The following is a 26,626-nucleotide window of genomic DNA, read 5'->3' as shown; positions in this document are numbered from 1 at the left end:
TTAAATTTATATTCTTATTATTATATGTGTTTGTCGTTAAATAGAATAAACAATTAATTATAATAGTGTTATTATAATTAAATTGCTACATGACATTATCTAATTTACTATTACTTATAATATTTTATATTATTGCGATGCATTATGAAAAATAAATAATACATTCTGTAATAATGCTTTCAATTTGTGTCAATTTTAATTAATTTAAATAAATTAAAAATATAAAAATAAGAAACATAATATAAAAATGCAATAATATAAAATATTATAAGTATATCTAAAAAAATGTAAAGGTATACAGTATTTATTCAAATAAAACTACAATAAAAAAATTAATGTAAAAAATAATTTAAAAAGGTAAAATAAAACGATAAAATAAGAAAATTAGTTTATAATACATATACCTCCTAAATACTATACCTCCTAAAGAAATTCTATAGCATATGTCACAAAATTTTATATTAGAATCACGATGGATCATATAAGTTATATATATAAATAAAAATGTACGTAAAGCAGCACAAAATATATCACATTTAATAATATTTTTAAATGGAAAAGCTAATAGTAACATATAGAAACATGCGTTTCTTCCATAAAAACGCATAAGATATTACAGTTGAGTGCAGGAAATTAAAGAGATCAAATTAAAAGAAGATAAGCAGCGGGGGTTTCCCTAGCGCGAGGGTTGAATCCGCCGTTTGCGGATATATAAGACCGGCGAAGACCATTCAGTGTCATTCGTTGGTTTTATATATCCGCAACAATTCCAACAGCTTCACCTTCTCAAGCTGCCGTACCGATCAGGTAAAAGTTTGAAAATCATATTCTTAAGTATCGTTTATTTTTAAAAAAATTATCTCTTCTTTTTCGCACGAGTGATAAGAAAATGTTTTTTGCCAAAATCTATCAATCCGTTTTTGATGTGCTAAAGAGATCCACCGCGTCGTCGATCGATTAGTTGCTCCAATCAGTCAATGTTATTGTTCGTGTAACGTACGTTAACGATATCAAACGCTGTTCACGCGATCCTTGGTCTTGAATCCTCAAGTGCTTCCTGGTAAGAAAGAGGGGGAGACAGAAAAAGAGAGAGAAAGAGATCAAGAGAGAGAGGCTGACGACATCACGGAAAGCCAAGATACCTTCCATCCATATTTATTATGTTTATGCGTTCACAATGTGGCCGTTAAGGCGAACGCGGAAGCGCGATGAAGAGATTCCGGTTATAAATGACCGTATATATTAAAAAGTGGCGACGACACGCTGCTCTCTAGAGGCACGAAGCATGAAGAAAAAGCTGGTGAGGAACCTTCGGTGGCGTCACGACTACGTATCGCAGCAGACAGCACGTCTGCACATTGTTTCCGTGTGATTAAAGGAATAATTGCGCTATAACATTGTCTCATCAACGCACCAGGATTTTCGCAAGCCGACGATATGCGGCCTCACGAGAGTCTCACGATCTCTAGTCTAAAACATATCGCACATCGCGTATAATATTAACACGCGTACTTAATGGATTTTTTATTCTTTTATCAGGAAAAAAAGAATGAGAGAGAGAGAGAGAGAGAGAGAGAGAGAGAGAGAGAGAGAGATTATTAACACCCGAGTTATCCCTGAAAGTTTATCGAGTTCGACTACGGTCATCTCCCTCTCTGTCCTTCCTTCCGAGCGAACACTAATTGCAAACTGGAAATGCAAAACGGCGTATAAATGGTGAAGAGAACGTTTTTTGCATCTTTGAGTACACTCTTTTTTCAAAATATTTTTCCTAGTAAAGTAAGTGCAAATGGATAATAACGAATAGAAAACTCTCCAACTTCTACTCTCGTTCTTCCGCCTTTCGCCGAAGCTTCGTTCTGATCGATGAGTTTTTCCTTTGATCTTAAGTTTTAATCAAATTACAACATTTCAAAAAGAACGAATGGAGATAAGATAGATACTTTATTATTTCCCTATAAGGCAAAGAAGAAGAGATAATGTCAAATATTAGAAAGAGAGAGAGAGAAAGTAATAGATTAGCATTTAATATATACATATATACTGTATTTGTTTTATCATATTTCCCGAAAACGGCAAACACTATATGCGGAATTCACAGCAGTAATACATGATTTAAATCATTAACTAAAGATCTTTCAATCATAAATTATTAATGATCAAATCTTAGGTCATAGATCAGATTTTAGATTAAAGATTATTAATTTAGCTAATATAAGCCAGCTCGAATAGAGTTTATTCAATATAGTTTTAATATCCCATCGTATAAACATTACAAGACATTACTTATATTCAGTTACTTTCTTTTCTATTAATTGACTCTATGTAACACTGACATATTTTTATACCTGTATACATTTTCATATTCATATAATACAAGCGATTTTACATAATCTAATGAAAATTTAAAATAGAACGATATTCCTACAGGATGTAAAAATTTGTTTATCTAAATCAAATAAATCTTGGAAGCTTATATCTCTTTAGCTGTGAGACATGTCACATTATTATAAAAAATTTTTTTTAATATTAACAACAATTGGAATATATCAGATTAGATTTACTATTTCCATATTAATATATTGAATATTTCCATATTAATTTCCACAAAATAATAATGTCACAGAAGCCTTATTCACCGAAAATTGTATTCCCTTTTATTGCCAATATATTAATAATTGCAGCTAAATGTATATTCAATGTTCAATTGTTAATCCTTTCACAGTTAAAGAGATAACGCTTACATTTATTGCAGTCATGCCAAGCTTATCAAACCGAATAATGGTACTGCTTATCATGGTTTTCGCCATTCTCTGCTTTACGGTATCTACTAATGCCGAACGAAATATTGGTAAGTAAATGTCAATATTACGATTACGTCATCGTATAAAAATTGTTGCCGAAATATCATATATATCACTTTAGTCTGTACAAACTGGCTCTGTATAGGTGTTTGCATACGAAACTGCGCGCAATGCAGAAAGATGTTCGGCGTGTATTTCATGGGTCAGAAGTGCGCGGACTTCTGCATGAAGTATAAGGGAAAGCTCATTCCAGATTGCGAGGACGAGTATTCCATTCGTCCTTTTCTTCAAGTAGCAGAGTATGATTATTAATTCTCGGAATCGATAGGAATTCTTCGGCTTTCTCCAGTATTTTTATCTTCGCGTTATATAATATTAAGCTGCGCAACAAATTGTATACCGTAGGAATGCGAATTTTGACATAAATTATTTTAACTTATATTATTTTTAGCATACGCTAGAATAGGTATATCATAATCGATAATACGTGTGCAGATTTACAATCTTCATCACAAAAGTTGTGAAGGCACGCTACTGTATATGATCGAATATAATTCGAAAGTATGAAAATATTAATGCTTTTAAAATAACAAAATATTTTTTAAAACTAAATTTTTCAACATTGCAAACTACTAAAATTGATATGTTTCCATAAATATATCAATTAACTAATTTTAAATATTTAATCCATTAATCATAAAATATATTGAATATTGTTAAAATTTTAAGCTTTTAATAAATTTTTATAAATCTTTTACTATTGTAACATATTTTTTCTCATTTTTAAACAATTGTTATAGTATTATAAAGTAAATTGATTATTTACAATAAAAGCATTTACTCGAAATATTTTTTATAAAGTTTGCAAAATTATGTTATCATAATACATAATACATAATAGTCTTGTATATTTTATTACTATTATTTAGAAACATAATAAGTTAACTTAAAAATTGATATATTAAGCTCTATAACGAGATATTTTTATTAATATATATATATATATTTATAAATCTCAGTTGGATTAGTGCACATTACAGCTGCTGTGCAATGAAATTGTTTCAATTAAAGAAATATAACACATTACAGCTAATGAAATTCAGCATATATTTTGTCAAATAATGTGCGTCCAACAAAATCCAGATATTAAATAAAGATATTTATATTAGATATAATATATTTTGCTTTAAACATCAGGTTTAGTACGTAAAAAACATCGCTACTTGATTAATGTCTCAAAAATATATTCAGTTATTCAAAGTTAAAAAAATTGGTTGGCAATTTTGCTTGGAATTGGTTGGAAAGTTGTACGGAAAATTAAATGATGAAATGAGTGATAATTAGAAAACTTATGTAGCGATCATCATAATGTTAAAATAGCATACGTTTATAGGCTCAAATTTAATCAAATCCCACACAATATAGTTCTCTGAGAATGTCTTCAGTTCTGAGAATGTCTTCAGGACACATAAATCTTCAGGGCACATATTATGGAATTATGTGAAATGGATTCCAATCGGAATTATTCCATTTTGTCTATAAAACATAATAATTGAATAATTCTAATCGAAATTCAGTTCAAATAATTCTGTAATACATACCTGGGACATTCTTCGAATATTTGGAAAACTATGTTGTGTTAATTATATATAATTTAAATTATATTAATTAAAATTATCGTGAAATAATTGTGCTATTATTTAACTTGACAGAAATATAAAAAAATAAGTATGAAAAATTATATACGAATTAAATACGAATTGATATCGCATTGATGTCATAATATAAGGAATTATATATGATTTATAAAAAAATGTACTTGTAAAAACATAGATTTATCTTTTGCACAGCAAGCTTATTTAAATCTAATTAAAAATTCTTTTATAACTGCAATTCGAGAACATTATCTTTGATACAACTGACTAACAAGAACGCAAGAAATATTATATATAGTTAATTATAGAATACCTGAGTGATAACAATCACGTTTTCGTTACGCTATTTCGATGAACAAACGACAGCTGACAGCATGAAACATACGAGAATCTCGATCTTTTCTAGGTGTGCAGAGTATTGTAGAAAGCGAATCGTCAAAGCCGAAATCGAGGCAACAGCAGAGCGATTATGCGATAACATTTAATTCGTTTTTTCGAGAAAGTTTAACATTGATGATAACTTTTCGCGCGCGAGATTTCTTTTAGACGGAAATGATCTTCTTTTGGGTAACGAAAAATATGCGAAAAATACAGGATTTGAACACAACTTCGCCATCTTTACATCACATTTCCCGCGAGGCGCGAGTGGCGCTACTTGCCGTGAACGATGCGAATCGAATTTGAAATCAATCGAGAAGGAAGCGACATTCGATTATCGAAGTATCGAAAGTGCTCGAGATTGCAAACGAATGGCAGTATTTACGCCCTTTACCAATCTAAAGGAGCATTAAGCCTGTTCTACAATATTTCCTGTTTCTTGCCTTTTGTTATTTTTTACTTGTCTTTTTGCTTCTTATCTGATTTTTTATATCGCTCGAGATAAAAGTTAACAAATTTCGAAAGAAACAAGAAATACATAGCAAAAAATACAATTATTGATAAAACAGTTGCAAAAGAGAAAAAAGCAAAAGGTAAAAAACAGGAAACATATTCAATTGTGATTAGGTAATTTTTTACGGCATATGATTACGATATCAAAATGTTTTAACTTTAAACTTAAAACTCTATCTCTTTTTCGGCTTTAAAGAGAAAAAATGAATTTCAATTTTCGTTTAAAGTCAAAACATTGATGCATAATCGGGTCTTAAATATTTATTGTCGCGGGATAAATTGGGATATTTTAATTTATGCACAAATATATATATATGCGTGTACGTACATATATGAACAAACAAATCATATCCATTGAAAAAGATGATCGAATTCCGCTTCAAGTCATAATAATTAATGTAAAAAAGTTTGAGATATTTTAGTAGAGCGGAAATGGTCGAAATTATCGCAAAAAGAGCAATTGACGTAATTAATTATATAAAGATAAAGATACATATATACCTGGCGATATTTCAGCTTCAATTGAGAAAGTCAAATATCTCGCTTTACTTTACAAGTTCTCTCTTCAACTTCCGTTGATCTTTGTATGCATAGAAACGGATCGCATATCGAAATTACAACAGTAATATAGTAATTACGCGATAATAAACACCAGAATGATTATAACATCGTTCGACGCTCTGTAGAAAACATTTACGATAACTTTTCGCATATATAACGATAATATCATCAAATGGAAATCATAGAACGAAGTGCGATACTGCGATCACCGCGACACGTTTCACAATGACGAAATCTAAAGAAATGTTTCGATTCTCGAAATCTTGACTCATCTGTAGCTTATCAACTTCACGTAGTAGTTATTTAAAATTAAAATAACATTCAAATATTTTAATATATATGTTAGAAAAAAGAAAATAATGAATAATTTTATACTAATTTGTTTATATACATATATCTTCAATATTGCGAAAATATTTTATTTATATCGCGTTATTTCACATAATAGTTATTAGTAATATATCAAAAATTTTGATATATTTTTTAATATACTTATGGAAATAATCAAAGTAAATTAATTATACTAATCCATTTTATATTTGTTCGACAGAGAATTTTAAAATTTTATTATTTTATATAACGTTACTTATATTAAATATTCTAAGTGTTTAAATTATTTTTATTTTGAATTATATTTATTAGATAATATTATAAAGTAACAGACTGAGGTAAAAACGAAGGTAAAAACGAAAAAAACATATATATATATAATCAATCTAGTCATTCAAATTGTCTTGTGGTTAAGAAAATTAAATTTATATTTAATAGTTATAATTTTATAATAATTTACTTTTTGTTATACATATAAGAAATACGGAATAAGTAAGGATATCAATAAAAAATTTTATTATTGATTATTTCAAGAGAACATGTAAAAGAGATAATAATAGATGAAGAATAGAACATGTAGAAGAGATAATAATATTTCTTGAACATATTGTATCAATATTTGTGATGAAAATCGTGCACCTGCACGTACAAAAATTGATGTAATTATCGTATGTGCGACATGAAATTATTATAAAATTACTAGTTATAAAAAAAAACATAATTATATGAAAATGAAGACAAGGCTTCACAATGTTTAATTGAAAGAATATAAATAAAAATATGTGTACCTTATATCTTAATAAAAGTGTTTTTTTTTTCATTGCAAACTCAGCTTATTTAAAATCGCTTATTTTTTAAATATTCATTATTGCGGTGTAGGTGGAGTCACGTAACATTCTGGTATTACTGATAGAGTTTGCTTTGACTCTAGCTGTTGCACCTAATAAAAATATAACAATAACAAGATTAAAATGTGAATAATTCTGAATTATTTTATCTTTTAAATAATAAAATAACTATTTAAATTCTTACACGCTGCCGCAGAGTCTTCTCATTTATAGCAGCCCTTGTCAACAATTGTTTCACTTTATTTAAAAGTTCAGATTTATGAATCAATTGTTGTTTTAAGATTCGGAAATCTCCATTATCATCTTCCTTATGAGCATTTTCTAACATAGATACTCTTTGTTCAGCTAATCGTAAATCTGCCTCCAAACTTATCACACGCTTCTGAGATTCTTCATATTGTCTTTGGAATAGAGTGCTTCTTTCAATAATATTTGTTTTCCCCTATATTTAATAACATATATAATATTAAAAAAAAGAAAGCTATAATATAATGTCAAAGAAAGGATTGTACAATTTACTTTATTAACTAGAAGATGAGTTTTCTTGGAATTAAATTTCAATCTTTTATTTTCTGTCTGAAGTTTCTCGATAATTCGTTTCAAGGTGAATATTGTTTTTTCCATTTCAAAAATAGATTTTTTGTTGTTTGATTCTGACAGTTCTTTTTCTAACGATCTAGGAGTGGAATCAGAAGATTTTTCTGCTTTTAACAATTGGATATATCTGTAATAATAATAATATAATAATATTATGTTTGTCTCAATCTACAATATTTTCACAGTATATAAAAATATACAACATGAACATACTTTTCTAAATGTTCGACTTTTTCTCGCAATCCCGGAGTATCCGAATTCGCTCTTTCTAACTCAAGTCGTAACTCAAAGTTTTCACTTTCTAACTTAAGATTCATTTTTTCAAGAACATCTTTAGTCATTTCTAGTTTTTCAAGCTGATTAATTACATTTGTATTACCCTGTAAAATAGCATTGAATAAAACATGATGAAAATCATGCATTCACAGTAAAAATAAAGTATAATGAGTATGCTAACCTGAGAAACTGCCTCCAAAGCTGTATTATGTCGTTTTAATTCCACTATTTCTAACATCAAATGTTCATTGCTTTCTTTTTCTAGGCGATCAGTTAATTCCTTAACACGTTCTCTCAATATTCGACATTCTTTCTCCAGTTGTTCTTCCACTGTGTTATACTGAATATTTGAAATAGGTCTTCCTGAAGTACCAGATACAGTATCGCTTTCAACTTTGAGTTTACTTCTCAAATGCCATTTTTCTCGTTCCATACATGAAACAACAGATCGCAGCTTTTCATAATTTGCAAGCAATTTTTCATATTCATCAGTCTTTTCTTTAAGCTTTTCCTTTAATTTTTCTGCCGTTTGCTGCCATTTTTTCTGTTTCTCCCACAATAAAAGTTCTTCTGCGGTCTAAAAGAGGAATGTATTAAATACTATAACTATAAAATAGCAGTATTTAATAATATACCTTAGCCCTTTTAGCTTCTTGTGCCAAATATTCACGATCTAATTGAGTTTTTGTTTTATGCAACTCTTCTTCTAAAGTTGTTACTTTGCGCTCAAGTTGCATTTCACGTTGCGATATCTTCTTCTCCTGAGCTTTTATTGCCATGTATCTGGAATAATTATAAAATATTCTTAACATATAAAAATAATATGAAAAAAATAAATAAAAATATGTGCTTAAAAATTGATACATAGATTTACCTGCGACTAAGTTGCTGCTTCAAATCAGTTATTTCGTTCTTATACATTTTCTCTTTTTCCATTAAAGATTGAAGCTGTCGACGTAAAACATCCATTTGATTTTGTTGTTGTATTTGATCGCGCTGACTATTGTGCGTAGATTCGTGTATTTTCATATCGCCTCGAGTATGAACCATCACTTGATGAGACCGATTTGCAGATTCTATTAGTTCAACTTCATTCTACGTAATAGATAAATAGAAATAACACAACAGATAAATCTATTAAATAAATTTAATAGACTGAAATATAATTTCAGTAAATTAACAAAAAGTAGTTAATAAATCTAAAAAATTACTTGTAATTGCTGACAAGCAAGAGTTAACTCATGTATTTTGTCATCTTTGTCTTGTAACTCTTTCATCAGGGAGATGTTTCCTTTTGTGAGTAACATACGATTCTCAGATAATTGTTGTCTAAGTACATCAGCCTCGGAATGCCATTTATTTAATTCACCGCGGTAGCTCTCTAATTCATTTTTATGTTGTTGCTCTAATCTATAAAACATAAATTATCTTTGTGTCATTCAAAATTCTCATGTAGATTTATTATTTTATTAATCGTTTATCATTTAAAATTATAAATTTAATTAAATTAAAAAAAATAATATTTTACATTGTTATCAAACAAACCTTTCTCTCATACGATCCATATGATTCAGTCTTTCTTCTGCTAATCGATGCCAACGCTCACTCAGTTCTTTGCTAATATTTAATTCTGCTTCGAAAGTGGATACTTTCTCATGCAGTCTCGCAATTTCCTCTTCTTGTACAGCACTGCTTCTTGCTGTAGTTTCATCAAACGTCGATGGTTTTTCAAAAACATTTTTTATAGTTACGATCGAATCTTCACTTTTTCGAATTTTACTTTGCATAGCTAATATATCATGTAAATTCTTAATCTCATCCTGAAAACGACTTGCTGCCCGACTGTGCTCATCCCTGTCTTCTTTTAATAAATTTTGATATCTTAAAATAGTTTCTTCTTTTTGATTAATTAATTTCTGTAAACTATTTATTGTCGATTTTAAAGCACAATCAGTACTTGCAACTCGAGGTTGAATCGTTAACTCGTCAAGTACATTTTGTTTTTGAGCAAAGTGTGAATCTTTTTCCTCAATCGCTTTGTTTAAAGTATCTACTTTTGCTTGATACTGCGAATCTCTTTCCGTAATCATTTTATTCAAAGCATCTATTTGTAATTTATACTCGGATAATTGTGATTCACACTTGACAAGCATTGCGGAGCGTTCCGATGCAAGTTTCAATGCTTGATCCAACTGTTCGTTAAGCATTACCGAGCTGGTACTTTCTTCTGTATTATTTCCCACTTCTCGGAATGTTTTTTCTATAGTTTTACTTGATTTAATAGGTTTTTGAATATCTTGAAAAATTATGGTTTCCTTATCGGTTTCCTTATTACTTTCCTTAGCGATTTCGTCTTTTTTATTTTTATTTAAGCAGCAAATGTAAGGATCTGTTTGAACACTAACTACTTGAGTTTCCATCGTTACTTGAATAGATTTTGTCTCAAAATTTGGTATAGTAATTCGAGTTTGATATTCCTGTTGCGGATACCAAGCTCTCTGAATATTTAACATATCCTGTTCCATACTATTTATTACTGACTCATATTCATTGAATTTACTATTAGCAATTTGAAGTTCATACTCCAAATGAGTTATTCTTCTTTTGTATTTAAAATCCTAAGTAAAAGAATAGAAAATTTTGTTAGAGAAAACAACCTAAAAATTTGATCTGCAGGCAACATTAATATTAAAATTTTATTATAAAATAAAATATGAATTTAACTAGAGTTAAATATTATGATTAAAATGCATCATAAAAGCTAGAAATTAGAAGAAATTATTTTAAATATGCAGAATATATTAATTGTAATAAACTCGAGGTTGTTTTAACAATTTTATTAAATTTTTTCCATTAACTCATAAAGATTTGCAGACTTACACTTAAAATTTGCTGTGAAGTTTCGGCATAATGTTCCATTATATTTTGAACATTGTCAGCGCCAATTTGTTGCTCTAACATGTCTTTCAGACGTTCCACAATCTCAAGACGGGCAGATAGATATTGTTGTTCGTATTTAATATCTTCATGACATTTTTTTGCGTTTTGCAGTTCTGCATCAATATTTTGACGGTCTATTTTTAATTTTGCAGTCAATGTAATTACTTTTTCTAAAGTACTTATAGAAGTTGATCCTGCGTATTGACATTGTAAAAAATATATAATATCTATGTAATACCTGTAACAGTATAATACGTATATAACACCCTAATATATTCGTATATACAAAATAATGTTTAAAAGTAATTTCTGATTTTACTTGCAACGATTATCACATTGTTTCCGATAATCTTGTACGTAACTACGCATTTCTTCGTATTTTTGTTTTAAATTATTAAACTCTTCTTGTGCACAAGATAATTCATTCTGCAGTCGTGTTTTCTGTGTAGACAGTTCCATTTCTGATATCTTCTTACTCGTAAGCTCAAAATCAAGTCTTGAAATAGTGGCTTTATCTTCACTCACTGCTTGCAAATCTAATATTTGATGTCTAAGACTGTCTAATTCCAGTGTTTGTAGCGAATTCAATGAATATTGTAAATGAGCTTCTTCTTTAGAAATATGTAGCATTTTTTTCAAACTTTTATTCTCTATAAAAAGTTGCTTCTTTTCATTTTGCAATTCTTGTATACGGTTATCATCTGTTTGTATCGTTTCTTGCAGCCTTATCTTTTTAGACAATGTCTTGTGTACTTCAATCAATCTCTCTTGCAATTCAGAATTAGAAATAGAAAGTTGTTTAACATTATCTTCGTACTTGGTTAATTGCGCTTGTGATATTTCAAGTAATCTAGCCATTTGATCAGCTCGCTGTCTTTCAATTAATTCCTTGGTTTCTATCTCTTTCAATTTTTGTTGTAAACAATCATCACTCTCGTAATTTGTTTTCCGCAAATCTTCAATTAATTGCCCTTTCTCCTGTCTTATTGCCTCTATTTCTGTTTTCAAAGATAATATTTCGTTAGAACTAGGAGATACCATAATAGTTTCTAACAAAGCATGATGACGTATATTCAATTCCTCATATTTTTCTTTCAATTCGTTATACACTATTACACTCACAGAATTATATAAATTACTCTGCAAGAGTGAAATTTCTGATAGCAACGTTTTACTGTATTTATTTGCCTCAGTAAGCGTTTTATTAAAATCACTCTCTTTTTTAATTATTTCTTTTTGATATTCATATAATCTATTAGTTTCCTTGTTAAGCAATTGTTGAAGACTAGCATTTTTTCTGTTCATTACTATTATTTCATTAGCAATATCCGCATATTCTGTCGTTTTTGCTGCAAAGGCTTTCTGAGCTTCGTCATCTCCATTTTCAATAATCTGCCAATTTTTCTTATAAATTTCTAATTGCTTTTTAAGACCATCTATCTCATCTGTCAACTCATTATTTTCTTGAACTAATAAATCTTTCTGCTTCTCCCATTCCTCTGTTTCATTTTTATATGCCATTTGTAAAGCTTTCATTTCTGCAAGATACATTGTTATCACTTCATCTTCCCCATGTTTCTCATATAATTTTTCAAAATCTATATCTTTATTTATTGCTAAATCTTGCAAAATATTATCCTTCCTTTGCAATTCTTTCCTGTAAATCACATGATAATATTTTATAAATTATAATAAAGATAATATATCAATTATATCATTGTTTATAACAGAAAATATAGTAGTACTACTTTGATAACAAATTCGAAAAATACCTCAGCGTTTTAAGTTGTGATCTTAACTCAGCATTACTACCCTGTACAACATTAAGATGTTCTTGCAATCTCATAGCTGGATGGTACCAACCAGCTAAATGTCTAACGTCTAAAGCTTCTAATAATCGTTCCAATGTACTGGATTGTATTTCCACTTCACTCTTACCTAAAACGAGAAATGTAGTGAGATATTAGCTTTTTTTTAAGACACTATTAAAAAAATACAAAAATAGCAATGTTCTATATCTACTCAAATCAAATAGAAAAATTAAATAGGTTTAGCAGATTTTATTTCATATTAAATAAAAAATAATTAAGCAGAATAAAATACAGTGTCAGAAATGGAAATGTGTGCAATACTAAAGTACCGTTAAAGTTAGCGAAAATTCACCATCTTGATTGCGTATACTGTCCATAATCTCATGCATGCCCGTTCTAAGTGCCTCATTTTCTTCTATAAGTATCTGAATATTTTGATTAACTTCAGAAATATCTATTTTGGAAGATATTTGCATATTTTCTGATTCCACTAATTTAGTCGAATGTAAAAACTGATTACTGGAATCACCTAAATTGTTTGAAATATCTAATTTCTCAGACTTACTCAATTTATATTTTAACATTCTTATCTACAAAAAGTAAAAATTTGTAACAGGACTTCCTCTAGTATATATCATTATAAATTATCTCAAACGGAAAACATACATATATTTTATACACAAGTTCTAAGTTAATTTTTCATAAATAATCTTACATCTGATTTTAATTCTAAATTTTCTTCTACAAGGCTTTTATTTTGCTGAATAAATTCTTCCATTTTCTTTGATTCCTCTTTACGTTTCGCTACAACATTTTTAATCGATATCGATTCATCCTCTGGAATTCCTAATTTTTCTCTGTTATGATATGGAAAAAAAGTTATACTTATTTCCTTTTTTAGGGATAAGGAATATAAATTAATATTTTAGAATTTTACCTAAGAGTTAAGATCTCCATTTCTTGATATGAATTTAATATCTCCAATTTATTAATAACATTGGCTAAATCTTCAATATATTCATTCTTATGATCAATTTTAATTTTTAATTCTTTAATTTCGTTTAATGCTTTAGCTAAAGTCTGATTTCCATCTTCATATTTTTTTAATGTAGATAATACTTCGCATAACTACATAAAAAATTTATCATTTAATATATTATTTAGCAAATAAGTATTTAATAAAATTATTGCCATTTTTATTATATATTTATTAATATGATTTTTTTTAATTGCTTTATTTTCAAATAATTATGAAATATTTAATACTAAAAAATGATAAAAATTATAATTTAAAAAATTTTCATATTTCCTAACTTTTTCAGGAAAAAATTAACTCTTAAACAAGAGATTTATAGTTTAAAAAAATAAACAATGGCAATAATTTTTTATACAGTCTTGTATAAATTAAATATGCAAATATAAATGTCTGACTTTACTACTCTGTGACGTGGCATCATTCTGTGCTTGTGACAATACGTTTTCTAAGTTAGAAATCTTTTCATTTGCAATTTGTATTTTTTTCAATAAATTTTTTTGTTCTTTTCGTTTATCACTTTTTACAGACCTGTAAAATGAATTAATAATTTTCAAAAACAATTAAAAAGATATTACAAATAGGATAAATATAAAAGACTATATACCCATGTGTCTCTCCTTTTAATTTTTCTATAAGTGCAGCACTCTCATTTATTTCAATGACTGCTTCAGAAAGTTTAGTTTGCAATTCAGCTATAATCGCATCCCTACGAACTATTTCGTCATTTAGCTGAACAATCTGTGTTTTATTTTCTTCTTTTACTGATGTAATCGACTGCATTAAAGAATGTGATAAGCTTTCCTTCAAACGTGTTATCTCCATGTCTTTCTCATCTAATACGTCCTTATAACATAAATCATATAAATTCATATACATATTTTTTAAAAATATTCTAAATTCTTTTATAAGCATTATACCAAATTTATTTAATACCTTCCATTCAGATATTCTAGCATCAATGGCTATACCAAATTCATCCAGCAATTTGTCTCTATCTACTTGTTGTACTGTTAATTCTTCTATTTGAATAACTAAAGCTGCATTTTCTTGCTCCAACTTCAATATCTTTTCTGTAATGACATGGCATTTATATATTTATCAAAACATCAAATTCATAAAAAAAATAGGTATATTATTCATATAAAAAAACCTTTATATTCCACAATTTTTATTTGTGCTGAACGAAGTTCTTCAGTCACTTCGTTCATTTTTTCTGTTGCATCTTCCATTTCATCTTTCAATGTTGTTAGCTGCTCCTTAAGACTCTCATTCTCTTTATCCAAATTCTAAAAAATAAAAAATGATACAAAGAAAATGTATTATTATTATTACTGTAAACACTTTGTTATATATATTTACCTCTAATTCAGCCATAAGTGTCTTAACTTTTTCACTTTTGCCTTGTGCATCTGAATGTCTCTTTAAATCTGTATCCTATATACAAAATATAAAACACTTAATAAATACACAAAATACAAAACACTTAATGGTACACTAAGTAAAAAAACTTACTCTAATAAAACCATCATTTTCTTGTTTTGCTGCAGTTGTACCACGATCTGTCAAGATATCATGTAAATAATACTTGAAGATAGAAAGTGTGTATATATATATATATATATACAAAGTTATGATAATGTTACCTTTGATCTTTCGTTTAGCAGTCTCTGGACGTAATGAAGCTATCATTTCTTTTAATTCGCCACACTCAAGAAGCAAAGCCTCGACCTAATATTAATAGAATTATTTTACACTTAAAATATTAACGAGGAAAATTTATTTTTGTGAACAAACTTTTTTTAAATGAAAATAAATATTAAGCTATTAAGTATCATCATATAGAAAGCATATTTATAACGATATAGTAGACATTAGTATATCAATAATTTAACGTGAATAAATAATAATAAAAAATAATTTCCGTACTTGATTATCTTTATAAGTCAACATTTCTTGTGACAGTCTCACAAGCGTCCGCAAACCATGTATGTCAGCAATCTCATCCACGTCACATCGAATCACAGCGGGAAAAAGATCCTCGATTTCTTCGTCTGTTAAAGACGAAGCATTTACGGATAATAACCGATCCCAGTCAGTGCGAACCATTTTTTCGCGATAGCAATCAAGCAATGAATCATGCAACCCTCATCTGCATTATCTCTCGGATATTCTTCGATTTGACATGCTACAGTAAACAGTTTACAAACATTACCATGGTGGAAGCAGAGAGAAACCTGAGAGAGGACATGATCGCCCAAAACTGCAAAATGCTGCCCTCTGAAAAAGTGGATGTAAACTACATAGCAAGGTTCACTTTTCTGAGGGTACATATGTCCACTTTTCAAGGCTGCAGATAAATCGATATTTAGTTTTGGACTATCATATTCTCTCTCAGGTTTCTTTCTGATGTATACTTACAGACGATAATATACAGGGCGAATTATCCTAGAATCTCTAATCACAGTGGAGTTGTAATAACATAGAAGATTCATCAGAAGACTTGAAAAGATTGGTGTGTTGTGTTGCATATCAGAATTGTTTACATAATTGTGTAAGTACTGTGTAAGTATTGTTCCAACATGCACACAAAGAGATTAAGTGAGATCAGAATCAAGATGTAAGAGAGAGAGAGTAAATCAAGATCCTTTTACATCATGATCAGAACATTAGTCTGCTCGTATTCATAATCAAGCCTTATATTTAAGGCTTCCTATTTTACACAATTATGATGTTTTATTTTATCTTTGTTATTCACTGAATATTAAGGAAGTATAAAATGAAACATCATGCACACATTGCATAAAATGGAACGCATCTTCTGTAAGATATTCTTTATTTTTTAAAAGCACAATTACAGCATACATAATCTTCAAAAAAAAAGTTTTTTTATATATAATATTGTTGTTTTTTATTTTTAATATGTAACTATTACTCGTATTTATAGTTTTATATTTAAGGTATAAGTTTTATAATTAATCCTTAAGTTCATCTTTAGATGTTCTGGCCAATAAAATAATCATAGAGCACCTAAAGATAAATTTAAGAAAGTCTTAAATATAAGGCTTGACTGAAAACAGCATACATTTTATATCTTTTATATCTGTATTTTAACTGTGCGACTCTTTATTTTAAATTTATTGCTATATACTTGCTATATACTTTATGTTATATGCAATTTTATTTTCTTATTTTTTAGAAAAATGGTTGTAAGGCAATATCAAGAGGAACTTAAATATTTGGAGAAAATAAATGAATGTTGTTGGAGAATCAAGAAAGGCTTTCAACCTAACATGAAGGTAATTTTTTTTCTATTATATGTATATTATATGTATATGTAAAATGTAAGAATAAGATATTAAGAAACATATGTATATAACACTTTCATGATATTTTTAATATTACATGTTTTTATCTGTCTTTATCTACATAAATAAACTATGATTAAAGGTTGAAGGAGTGTTTTATGTAAATAATACATTGGAGCGATTAATGTTTGATGAGTTGCGCAATGCATGTCGGCCAGGTGCAGTTGGAGGCTTTCTTCCTGGGATGAAACAGATTGCTAATGTGGCTGCTTTACCTGGTATTGTATGGAGGTCTGTCGGATTACCAGATGTACACTCTGGCTATGGCTTTGCTATTGGTATATATCATCTTTTATTTTCTTATATTTTTGTCCAACACATGAATTTTAAATAGTCTGTAATAATTGACTATATCAAATGAATGAAATAATAAAATAATGAATGAGTATATTACATTTAGGTAATATGGCAGCATTTGATATGGATGATCCAAAATCAATTGTATCACCTGGTGGTGTAGGCTTTGATATTAATTGTGGTGTTCGTTTATTACGAACAAATTTATTCGAGAGAGACGTCTTACCAGTAAAAGTAATACCATTTTCTTCTTAATAATTGTTTTTATAATTTTATGCACTATAAAATAGTAATAATGTATATATCTGTGCTATACATTTTACATAAAAAAAACCTTTTTTTTTCTAGGAACAACTTGCGCAAAGTATGTTTGATCACATTCCAGTTGGTGTTGGATCTAAAGGAATTATACCAATGAATGCACGGGATTTAGAGGAAGCGTTAGAAATGGGAATGGATTGGTCTTTGAGAGAAGGTAAGGGAAAAAAATATGAAACAAAAGTTATTGATGAAATAAAAATATATATTAAATAATATATATTAAATAATAAAAGTACTCATATAAAATGTACTTAGGTTACATTTGGGCTGAAGATAAAGAACATTGTGAAGAATATGGAAGAATGCTTAACGCTGATCCATCAAAAGTGTCAATGAGAGCTAAGAAACGCGGACTTCCTCAAGTATGATAACATAATAGATATCTATAAAATCATATTTTTAAATTATTTGCAATTTTTTCTAGTAAATATATTTTAATATGGAATTTTAATATGGAAGATTTTGAGGTTGCTGATTACAAATCTGAAGTCAAAATTTAAAGAATTAAAAAATTAAAATTCCGACAATCTATATATATTTTATCTCGGCATAAACTATGCATAATTATGCAAAACCATAAATTGTACAAAAAGTTCAGCTGAAAAGAATAGAATTCTACATCAATAACGCAAATTTTTAATATGAAATAAAAAAATATAAAAACAAATATAAAATTTCAGCCAAATATATTGCCGAGTCAAATATTAAAAAAATACCGGAAAATTTCTTGATACTGGATGCATCTCTAATATTTATATTTATATTATTAAATAATTTTATATTAGTTAGGTACATTAGGAGCTGGAAACCATTACGCAGAGATTCAAGTAGTAGATGAAATATATGATAAATGGGCTGCATATAAAATGGGTATTGAAGAAAAAGGACAAATTTGTGTTATGATTCATTCGGGAAGCAGAGGATTTGGTCATCAAGTTGCTACAGGTTATACATTATACATGTGATTTTGTTTCTTTTTCTCCTTGTATATTATATTTAGAAACTATTAAAAATTATTCTATACAACAAAGTGACATTTCAGATGCACTTGTACAAATGGAAAAAGCTATGAAACGTGACAATATTGAAACCAATGACAGGCAACTTGCATGTGCTCATATTAAATCTCAAGAAGGTCAAGATTATTTGAAAGCAATGGCAGCTGCTGCTAATTTTGCTTGGGTTAATAGAAGTTCTATGACATTCCTTAGCCGACAGGTACTTTAAAGAACATATATATAAATACTAATTAATAGAAATACAAAATAATACATAATATATATATTTTAATAGGCATTTGCAAAACAATTCAACTCGTCTCCCGATGATTTAGATATGCATGTTATTTATGATGTGTCTCATAATATTGCCAAAATAGAAGAACATATAGTTGAAGGAAAACAAAAGACACTTTTAGTTCATAGAAAGGTAAGTGTTTATAAGATATACATTACAATTGTGAATAATAGCTTAATTTTGATATGAATATATTATAATATAATTCTTATCAAATGTATGTAAATGTATTTTACTTGAAGGGATCAACAAGAGCCTTTCCACCGCACCATCCTTTGATTCCTGTAGATTATCAGTTAACAGGTCAACCAGTTTTAATCGGGGGTACAATGGGTACATGCAGTTATGTTTTGACTGGGACAGAACAGGGTATGAAAGAAACATTTGGATCAACATGTCATGGTGCCGTAAGTGTAGAATTTATTAATTTTATATACATATATTATATATCATTTATATCAATTTTAATTTTACAAATAACTTCATACAAATAATATATTTATATTACATAAAGGAAAATATGAAAACTATCTCTATATACAAAAAATGTATGTACAGGGCCGTGCTCTTTCAAGAGCAAAGTCACGTAGAAACTTGGATTACATGCAAGTTTTGGAAAAATTAGAACAATTAGGTATATCTATTCGAGTTGCTTCACCAAAATTGGTCATGGAAGAAGCACCGGAATCCTATAAGAATGTAACAGACGTTGTTAATACTTGTCACGCAGCTGGAATTTCCAAGAAATGCATCAAACTGCGGCCAATCGCGGTTATTAAAGGATAATTTCCACAAGAAAATATTTTGACTGTGTTTTTATAATAGCGTAAAGCAAATTAGAATTAAGATATCGATGAATAAAGCTTAAATTGTATGTAAAATTATTTATATAACTTTCCATTTTTATAAATTATATTAAATACATTTCACAATATAAAAATTATATTAATATATTGATATTACATTAGCTTTCTTATTTAATAATAAAATAATGCTTAATGTATAAGTTCATTGTATCTAATGATATTATGAGATATTTATACATATATGTGTTATTAATGTAGTTACTAAAATAAATTAAAATTATTTATGTTTAAAGTTATTTATAATTACGTATGTTATATATCATGAACTATACATAACAGGGTAAGGGAAAAAAAGAATAAGAGATAACAAAATTTTTAAAAATATTTCGTTAGCGATTTATTAGAGAAAATGTACAATTACCTATTTTCATCATAAGAAAGCTATATTAGACTAATTCGTTGACTTTACACAGGAATTAAAAATTCGCAGCATTATATTTAACAAATCCTCCACTGACTAGAGAAAATAATACAAGAAAGATACACGAAGAAAAGATAGTCCCGTGTTTTTACTCGCAAGTAGATAATGGAAGCGAACCCATCACCATAAATAGTATGTATATATCATGACTCATAACGTATAACAGTGACTTATTGTTTGAACCCTTGAAAAGAGAGTACAAAGAGAAGTGATAGTCACTGGAGGAGTTGTACACCGAAATACAAAACCGACCAATAGGACGAATGGTCTGAAATGCATTCCACGAGAATTATAAAAAATGTACGTTATTTATAAAATATTATTCTAACGAACTTATGATAGGTGATAGTCAGGAGAAGGTTCAGCTACAGATTCAGTAGTGAACAAGGGGTTTGGGAACTCTGGTGGGTGTGGCAGTGGTCCAGCAGTCTTTGGCTGACGTCGATACGCCATAAGCCAGCATGACACAGCAATAGCTACGGCAACCAATGCCAAAAGTGCCGTAATTATTAATGCTATGATAAAGCCGACCATAGAAACACAGATATCTTCCACTCTTTGTGCTGAAGGAGCTGAAAGGTATCACAAAAATGATTACTTCTTTTATTTTAATAATCTTTTATTTTAATACGCATAAGAATCACCATAAAAGGTAGTGGCTTTTATCTAGCCATACTAGGTAATTTATGAATTAATTTTTAGATGCCTGTGATAATTTTTTTAAAAGAGTGACGATAAATTATTTCAAGACACTTGCCACATTTCAAATCATCATCTTTTACAGTATTTTTTTACACGTGTTATGCCTTACCTTCAGCTGGATCTGCTGTATACCTCTCCTCTCTCCTTTCCAGAGTGAATATTAAGTTCGATTGAATAGTTATCTCTTCACGAAGTTGACCTTCATATCCATCGGATACACTTAGAGATGTATCGTTAATCTCGGAATCAACGTCTCTACGACGACGGCCAAAGGCATTATAACCGCGACAGTTTACCTGATGATAGAAGAAATATATTTTTATTGTCAAAGCTGGCATTTCAGCTAAATGAAATATATATATAAAATGATTACGAGTAAATGGTTTCGAGTACTCACAGGTTGACAGCGTCCGAAGCATACGCGTATATTGCACTGAAATCTTATATTGTCACTGCTAGGGAATTTGAACGCATTAAAACTAGCCATTAATGATTGAGTATCAGGATTTTGCTCCCATTCTCCGAATATGGTGGGATCTGTCGCACAACCATTTTCATCCGTTACGATGTACTCGTTCTCTAAATTATCTTCCATCGTTTTAGCGACACAATTTCGCGCAAATCCACCATAAATAGCTGCAATATTATTTATTCTCATATTTTATAGCAGGATTAAATTGATGTTTAAATAATTAAATAAATAATTGAAATTACACATGAAACATTATTAAAAATAAAATACGGCACTTACTTGAAGGTTGAACTTCCACTTGAAGCATTAGATTATCTCCAATTTCGGCAGAGTTAATTTCATTTCCATTTTGTGCAACTATTTTCATTACGCATATAGGAGGTGGACCAGTGTTAGCGATTGTTCCGGCAGTCGTCAACATGGAGACGTTAAAACCAAGGGTAACATTTTGTTCTCCAGTTTGGTATATACATTTAATATGATAAGCTTGTGCCTTGTAAGTCATCAATTTCGGATGTTTCTGTATAACGAGCACAAAGCTAGCTTGTCCCTAAAAAGAATCAAGATAATGTAAATATCTTTCAATGCAACAAGTCATTGAAGCAGTTATGATATAAAATGTTATTCAACTAACATTCACATGTATGAGTCCGCAATTGCCAAATGCAACTTTGAACGTTTCGGTTTTATGATCAGTTTCGGCCGGTATCGAGACAACTCGTCTGCATTGTTCATCTTTGCTACGACCTTTAACGTACAAGACCCCGTCGAAGTCTTGATCTTGCAAATGTATTACGACTTGTACTCCATCTGATAGGCAACTTACATCCATTTCCGGTCTAGGGAAATCTGTTCGACCATCCTTTCTGTCATCTAAAAGATAGGAAACATAAGCATTAAAAGAATTTTTCAGACGAAAGTTACTCCATATCGATTAATTTATTATTATTTATAAAAAATATAATTCACGAAAAAAATGATACGTTTTAAAAATCGAATGTATGTTCTAAAAACTTATATATGTAAAATCTTTTAAATTATTGTAAATTATCGAAACTACGCGTTTATTTTTACAAATTTTCAACGTACAGCATTGAGTGTATGGGTTGCCCAAATAGCCATTAATGCAGATACAGATAGCTTGATGTCTGGTAGTGTTACAAAGCGCGTGCACGCCACACTGTTGCTTCTTGCAAGGATCTTGGCAAGTATGAGTGACTTTATCGCAATATCTGTCGTCGGCGCAGTCGTCATTATGTCTGCACTCGATTACACCAACTGAAATTAACCGCGATGATAGATTAGTGAAATGAGGAATCGTAAAACACCTCTTGATCAATATAAGAAATTGAATAACCAGCTTACTTTGTCTACAATATCCTTTGGTATCTATTTCGTATCCGTATCGCGTCGGACAAACACAACGACCATATTCATCTATACTGAAGCCCTTTTCTAAATCGCACACGCAGAAGCCTTCTTCGTTTATCACCATATTAGATTGTTTGCGACAAGGTATGCAGACGTCGTTTGCATCCTTACCGAATCCAGGTGGGCAGACGCAATTGCCGTATTCATCGCGAATCTGTCCTTTCCCAATTGGGCAGATTTCCGCTGGAATTTGATCACAACGGATAATCGCGTTTCCACGGTATCCTGGGAGACATTCGCATATCATGGTCCTGATTGGGCTGGTATCCAGAACTTTGCATTCGGCGTTAATACCGCACGGTGCGATCTTAGTACACGGATTAATGCACTGTCCGTTGAAGCATGCAGTTTGGGAAGGACACTCATTGTCTGCTTTGCACTTTTCCTTAACTACAAAAAGATTGAAAAAGAAGATCAGCGAGAAATTAAAACTGAAGAACTAATTATGTGCATATATTAATTTCAGCAAAGCTGAAATAGATCTTTCTTTTACCTTTAGTACAGCCTGACTTAATGTCGCCGATGTAGCCAGGTGGACACGCACATTCCACAATGTGATTATAAACATTGCAGTCCATATTGTCAGTACATGGATTCTGTATACAGGGATTTTCACAGCGATTGTTAATACAAGCCTTATTGGTAGGACAATCGGAATTAGTCCTGCATCCTAACAGAACGCAGGAGACCCGCGGATTGCCACCAAAACCTGGTGGACACTCGCAGATAGCCTTATGATGGATGCCGTGACATACGGCGTTCTTGCCGCAAGAGGCCAAGGATGGCGAGCACGCTGGTACACAATTGCGTTGGACACACACGTGTGAACCGCTGCAATCATTGTCCGTTTTGCATCCTGCAACTAAATATCAAAATACAACATAAAAATATATATCATTAGAAAATATAACTCTTTATTAACGTGAAATTTCCTCTTAAGCGAGGAAAAATTATAATTTGTCTACAAACAACAAAACAAAAAAGTACCTCTTGTACAAAGAATATCCGGGTTTCCGTCATATCCTAGCGTACACGAGCATATCGGCTTATGATTGATGACATTGCAAACCGCGTTAGGCCTGCACGCGCAGGGATCCTTACAGATCGCGTTCACGCAGGAGCGTTCCAAAGAACAATCATCATCCTTGGTACATTCGATTTTGAGAATCGGTTTGGTAGCTCGACAAGTACCACTGCCGCTGCTAACGTATCCGCTAGGGCATACGCATACCATGGTGCGTATCGGATGCGTCGGTAGAACCCGACACTCAGACGGCTCAGTGCATGGTTGTATGATCGGGCATGGAATCTGGCATTTGTTGCTCAAACAAGCGAGTGAATCCGGACAGTCACTATCCTCTCTACATTCAGGTCTGACTTCTAGTTGGCAATTGATGTACGGATTTCCGGTGAAGCCCGATGGGCAGCGGCATATCGGCAAGTGATTTAGGACTCTACATTCCGCGCGAGGCGAGCAGGGATTGTCATGGATGCAAGGATCGATACATTGCATGTTGATGCACGAGTGATCGCCTGGACAGTCGCCGTTACTGTAGCAACCGATCACGCGACAGCGATCCAAGGGATTACCATGATAGCCCTTACGGCAACGGCAGTCGGCTACGTGATTGTTCGGGAAGCACTCGGCATTGGTACCGCATAGATCTGTGACCAGGCATGGGTTCACACAGTTATTATTCTTGCAGGTCTTATCGAGCGTGCACTGACTGTCGTGCTGGCACTCGACGGAATAACAGGCGATCTCGGGATTGCCTTGATAGCCCTGCTCACACGAGCAGATTGGTTTATGATTCTTTACGTAGCAAGCCGCATTAGTACCGCAGTTGCAGGGGTTGCGACATTGCCTGTTAATACACGTCTCACGATCACTGCAATCGTCGTTCGTCGTACACGTTCCAATGACCGTCAATTGTACTATAACATTAAAAAAATTTATGGATAACCAATTATTTTAAAATGGGTTATCCATAAAATAATTTATGGATAACCAATATATTGTTTTTTAATTGATCGATTCAAATAATATTTAGCTTTACTTACTTGGCCTGCAAACACCGTCGATATCGGTGATCCAACCCTCAGGACAGGTGCAAATCATGGTCCTTACGGGTACCGTATCGAGAACATCACAACGAGCATTTTCGAGACATGGTTTGATGACCGGGCAAGGATCGATGCATTTCTCCCGAATGCACACCAACTTGTCTAAACAATCGATATCGACTTTGCATTCAGGCTCCTCTATTTCCACTGCGGTATGCCGCTCGCAATAAGAGAATGGATTTCCCAGCGGAATGTTTTCGGGGCAACGGCAGGATGCAATGTGATCTTGAACGTAACAAACCGCATTCTGCGCGCAAAGTGAATTCTCGGCGCATGGGTTTATACAGCGATCGTCGTTGCAAGCCAAATTGTGGGGACAATCATGATCGGTATTACACTCAACTCTTTCACAATGAATCTGCGGATTGCCATAATAACCCGGACCGCAACGACAAGCCGACCGATGATTCTTGCCGTAGCATTCCGCGTTGATAGCGCATTTATTGTCCAAGATGCAAGGATTCACGCATTGGCCATTATAGCAGGTAGCTGCGTAGTCACATTCGCTGTCAGATTCACAATCAACTGAAATAGATAATCATGAAAAGAAATACATTAAAAATTATGAGATTTTTTTTGTAATTCTTGTGATCCGGAATAGTGTCCTATTAGTAAGACGATTAAGTCGCGCCATTAATAATAAGATGTAATCGCAATTAAAATAATTCATATACTATAAACATATTATAAATATATTAACATATAGTAATCTTAAAAAACTGCAAATAATTGTTATAATAATAAATTATTTGCAGTTTTTAAGATTTTTATTAACATTAAATTATTAATGTTCTTACAAAATGCTTATTAGCATTAATTATATTATTAAATTACGTGTCATTAATATGATATTATTACTCTATTTCTGTTCATATGTGCGTTTCAAAATCAAAAAAGATTTTGGCGCGCGGTTTGTTAAGTTATTTAAATGTATATAAATTCGTACCGAAATATTTAAGCGCTAAGCTCCGCTTTGACCGATAATAAGATTTCTCTTACTTAATTAAATTTATTCTCATCGGTCCGATTTAAAACTATTATAATTAAGTTATAAATTTCATTCGCTATATAAAATTCACTGTATAAAAAGAATAGAATAAATGCTACTTACGTTTAAAACATCCTAATTGAGGATTTCCAGAATAGCCTGGAGGACATACACAAGAAGGATAATGATTTATGACGTTACATTTGGCATTGGGTCCACAGTTGCAAGGATTAATGCACATGCCGTTGACACACGCATAATTTCCTGCGCACTCGCTGTTTGATACGCATTCAGGCGTGATCTCCGCTGCAATTAAAAATATCGTAATATGGGATAAAATTGTTACAATTTTTCCAAAATATATTCTTTATTCCTAATAATGCTTACGTGGTATACACTTGGTTTTAGGATCGCCGATATAGCCAATCGGGCATTTGCAAATCGGATTATGGTTGTCAACATGGCACAGAGAGTTCTTGCCGCATGGATCACCAGCAACACACGGATTTACGCAAAGTGAATTTATGCATTGCTTGTCGCGCGCACATTCATTGTTTGTATAACATTCTGGTCGAGGTCCTGGCAATGGAACAA

At 30.8% G+C, this 26,626-nt stretch overlaps 4 protein-coding genes and 1 pseudogene across 6 annotated transcripts in view; 3 read left to right on the top strand and 2 right to left on the bottom strand.

The window, feature by feature from the left end:
• Positions 1-760: 760 nt before the first annotated feature.
• LOC108687493 (eclosion hormone) lies at positions 761-3,116 on the top strand. Its single transcript, XM_018193269.1, has 3 exons — positions 761-807; positions 2,756-2,851; positions 2,950-3,116. Exons 2-3 carry the CDS (start codon positions 2,758-2,760, stop codon positions 3,114-3,116), a joined length of 261 nt encoding a protein of 86 aa, XP_018048758.1. The 5' UTR covers positions 761-807; positions 2,756-2,757.
• Positions 3,117-4,257: 1,141 nt separating this feature from the next.
• Positions 4,258-5,250, top strand: LOC108687414 (annotated as a pseudogene).
• Positions 5,251-6,734: 1,484 nt separating this feature from the next.
• LOC108687444 (centrosomal protein of 290 kDa-like) lies at positions 6,735-15,895 on the bottom strand. The gene is made up of 23 exons (XM_018193207.1): positions 15,676-15,895; positions 15,393-15,477; positions 15,262-15,308; positions 15,109-15,183; positions 14,900-15,035; positions 14,683-14,819; positions 14,354-14,592; positions 14,145-14,277; positions 13,651-13,841; positions 13,429-13,570; positions 13,066-13,303; positions 12,675-12,840; positions 11,222-12,559; positions 10,843-11,140; positions 9,508-10,580; positions 9,174-9,372; positions 8,837-9,057; positions 8,598-8,745; positions 8,144-8,539; positions 7,900-8,066; positions 7,609-7,813; positions 7,274-7,531; positions 6,735-7,181 (listed from the first exon to the last, which is right to left on the bottom strand). Exons 1-23 carry the CDS (start codon positions 15,853-15,855, stop codon positions 7,107-7,109), a joined length of 6,147 nt encoding a protein of 2,048 aa, XP_018048696.1. The 5' UTR covers positions 15,856-15,895; the 3' UTR covers positions 6,735-7,106.
• A 240-nt stretch (positions 15,896-16,135) lies between these two features.
• LOC108687486 (tRNA-splicing ligase RtcB homolog) lies at positions 16,136-19,814 on the top strand. 3 transcript variants are annotated; one of them, XM_018193262.1, is made up of 11 exons: positions 16,136-16,300; positions 16,946-17,045; positions 17,197-17,392; positions 17,515-17,645; positions 17,760-17,886; positions 17,988-18,094; positions 18,518-18,677; positions 18,775-18,950; positions 19,026-19,160; positions 19,271-19,435; positions 19,587-19,814. In XM_018193262.1, exons 2-11 carry the CDS (start codon positions 16,950-16,952, stop codon positions 19,812-19,814), a joined length of 1,521 nt encoding a protein of 506 aa, XP_018048751.1. In that variant the 5' UTR covers positions 16,136-16,300; positions 16,946-16,949. The 3 variants fall into 3 exon arrangements, with proteins under 3 accessions (XP_018048751.1, XP_018048750.1, XP_018048752.1); XM_018193261.1 differs by having other exon boundaries at positions 16,136-16,311; XM_018193263.1 differs by lacking the exon at positions 16,136-16,300 and adding an exon at positions 16,380-16,569.
• A 494-nt stretch (positions 19,815-20,308) lies between these two features.
• Positions 20,309-26,626, bottom strand: part of LOC108687413 — an 80,940-nt gene continuing 74,622 nt past the window's right edge. The window contains 12 exon segments of the mRNA XM_018193167.1: positions 20,309-20,887; positions 21,127-21,313; positions 21,415-21,653; positions 21,769-22,039; positions 22,124-22,355; positions 22,575-22,767; positions 22,855-23,310; positions 23,414-23,782; positions 23,908-24,855; positions 24,982-25,569; positions 26,156-26,338; positions 26,420-26,626. The exon segment at positions 26,420-26,626 is cut by the window's right edge and continues 1 nt beyond it. Coding sequence (XP_018048656.1) covers positions 20,649-20,887; positions 21,127-21,313; positions 21,415-21,653; positions 21,769-22,039; positions 22,124-22,355; positions 22,575-22,767; positions 22,855-23,310; positions 23,414-23,782; positions 23,908-24,855; positions 24,982-25,569; positions 26,156-26,338; positions 26,420-26,626 — 4,112 coding nt within the window. The 3' untranslated portion in view covers positions 20,309-20,648.

The sequence above is a fragment of the Atta colombica genome, unplaced genomic scaffold (genome assembly GCF_001594045.1).
Source record: "Atta colombica isolate Treedump-2 unplaced genomic scaffold, Acol1.0 scaffold207, whole genome shotgun sequence".
Classification (NCBI taxonomy): Eukaryota; Metazoa; Arthropoda; class Insecta; order Hymenoptera; family Formicidae; genus Atta; species Atta colombica.
Note: the sequence above shows the minus strand (reverse complement) of the source record. Positions and strands in the feature narration are given on the sequence as shown.

Excerpts from the sequence above, each read along its gene's own strand:
- LOC108687444 (XM_018193207.1), bottom strand. The coding sequence starts at position 15,855 with ATGGTTCGCACTGACTGGGATCGGTTATTATCCGTAAATGCTTCGTCT. Across the intron at positions 14,278-14,353 it reads TTAAAAGGAGAGACACATGG|GTCTGTAAAAAGTGATAAAC; the intron begins GTATATAGTCTT and ends TTCATTTTACAG. Across the intron at positions 9,373-9,507 it reads ATGGATCGTATGAGAGAAAG|ATTAGAGCAACAACATAAAA; the intron begins GTTTGTTTGATA and ends TATGTTTTATAG.
- LOC108687493 (XM_018193269.1), top strand. The coding sequence starts at position 2,758 with ATGCCAAGCTTATCAAACCGAATAATGGTACTGCTTATCATGGTTTTC. Across the intron at positions 2,852-2,949 it reads TAATGCCGAACGAAATATTG|GTGTTTGCATACGAAACTGC; the intron begins GTAAGTAAATGT and ends GGCTCTGTATAG.
- LOC108687486 (XM_018193262.1), top strand. The coding sequence starts at position 16,950 with ATGGTTGTAAGGCAATATCAAGAGGAACTTAAATATTTGGAGAAAATA. Across the intron at positions 17,393-17,514 it reads TGGCTATGGCTTTGCTATTG|GTAATATGGCAGCATTTGAT; the intron begins GTATATATCATC and ends TATTACATTTAG. Across the intron at positions 19,161-19,270 it reads CACTTTTAGTTCATAGAAAG|GGATCAACAAGAGCCTTTCC; the intron begins GTAAGTGTTTAT and ends TTTTACTTGAAG.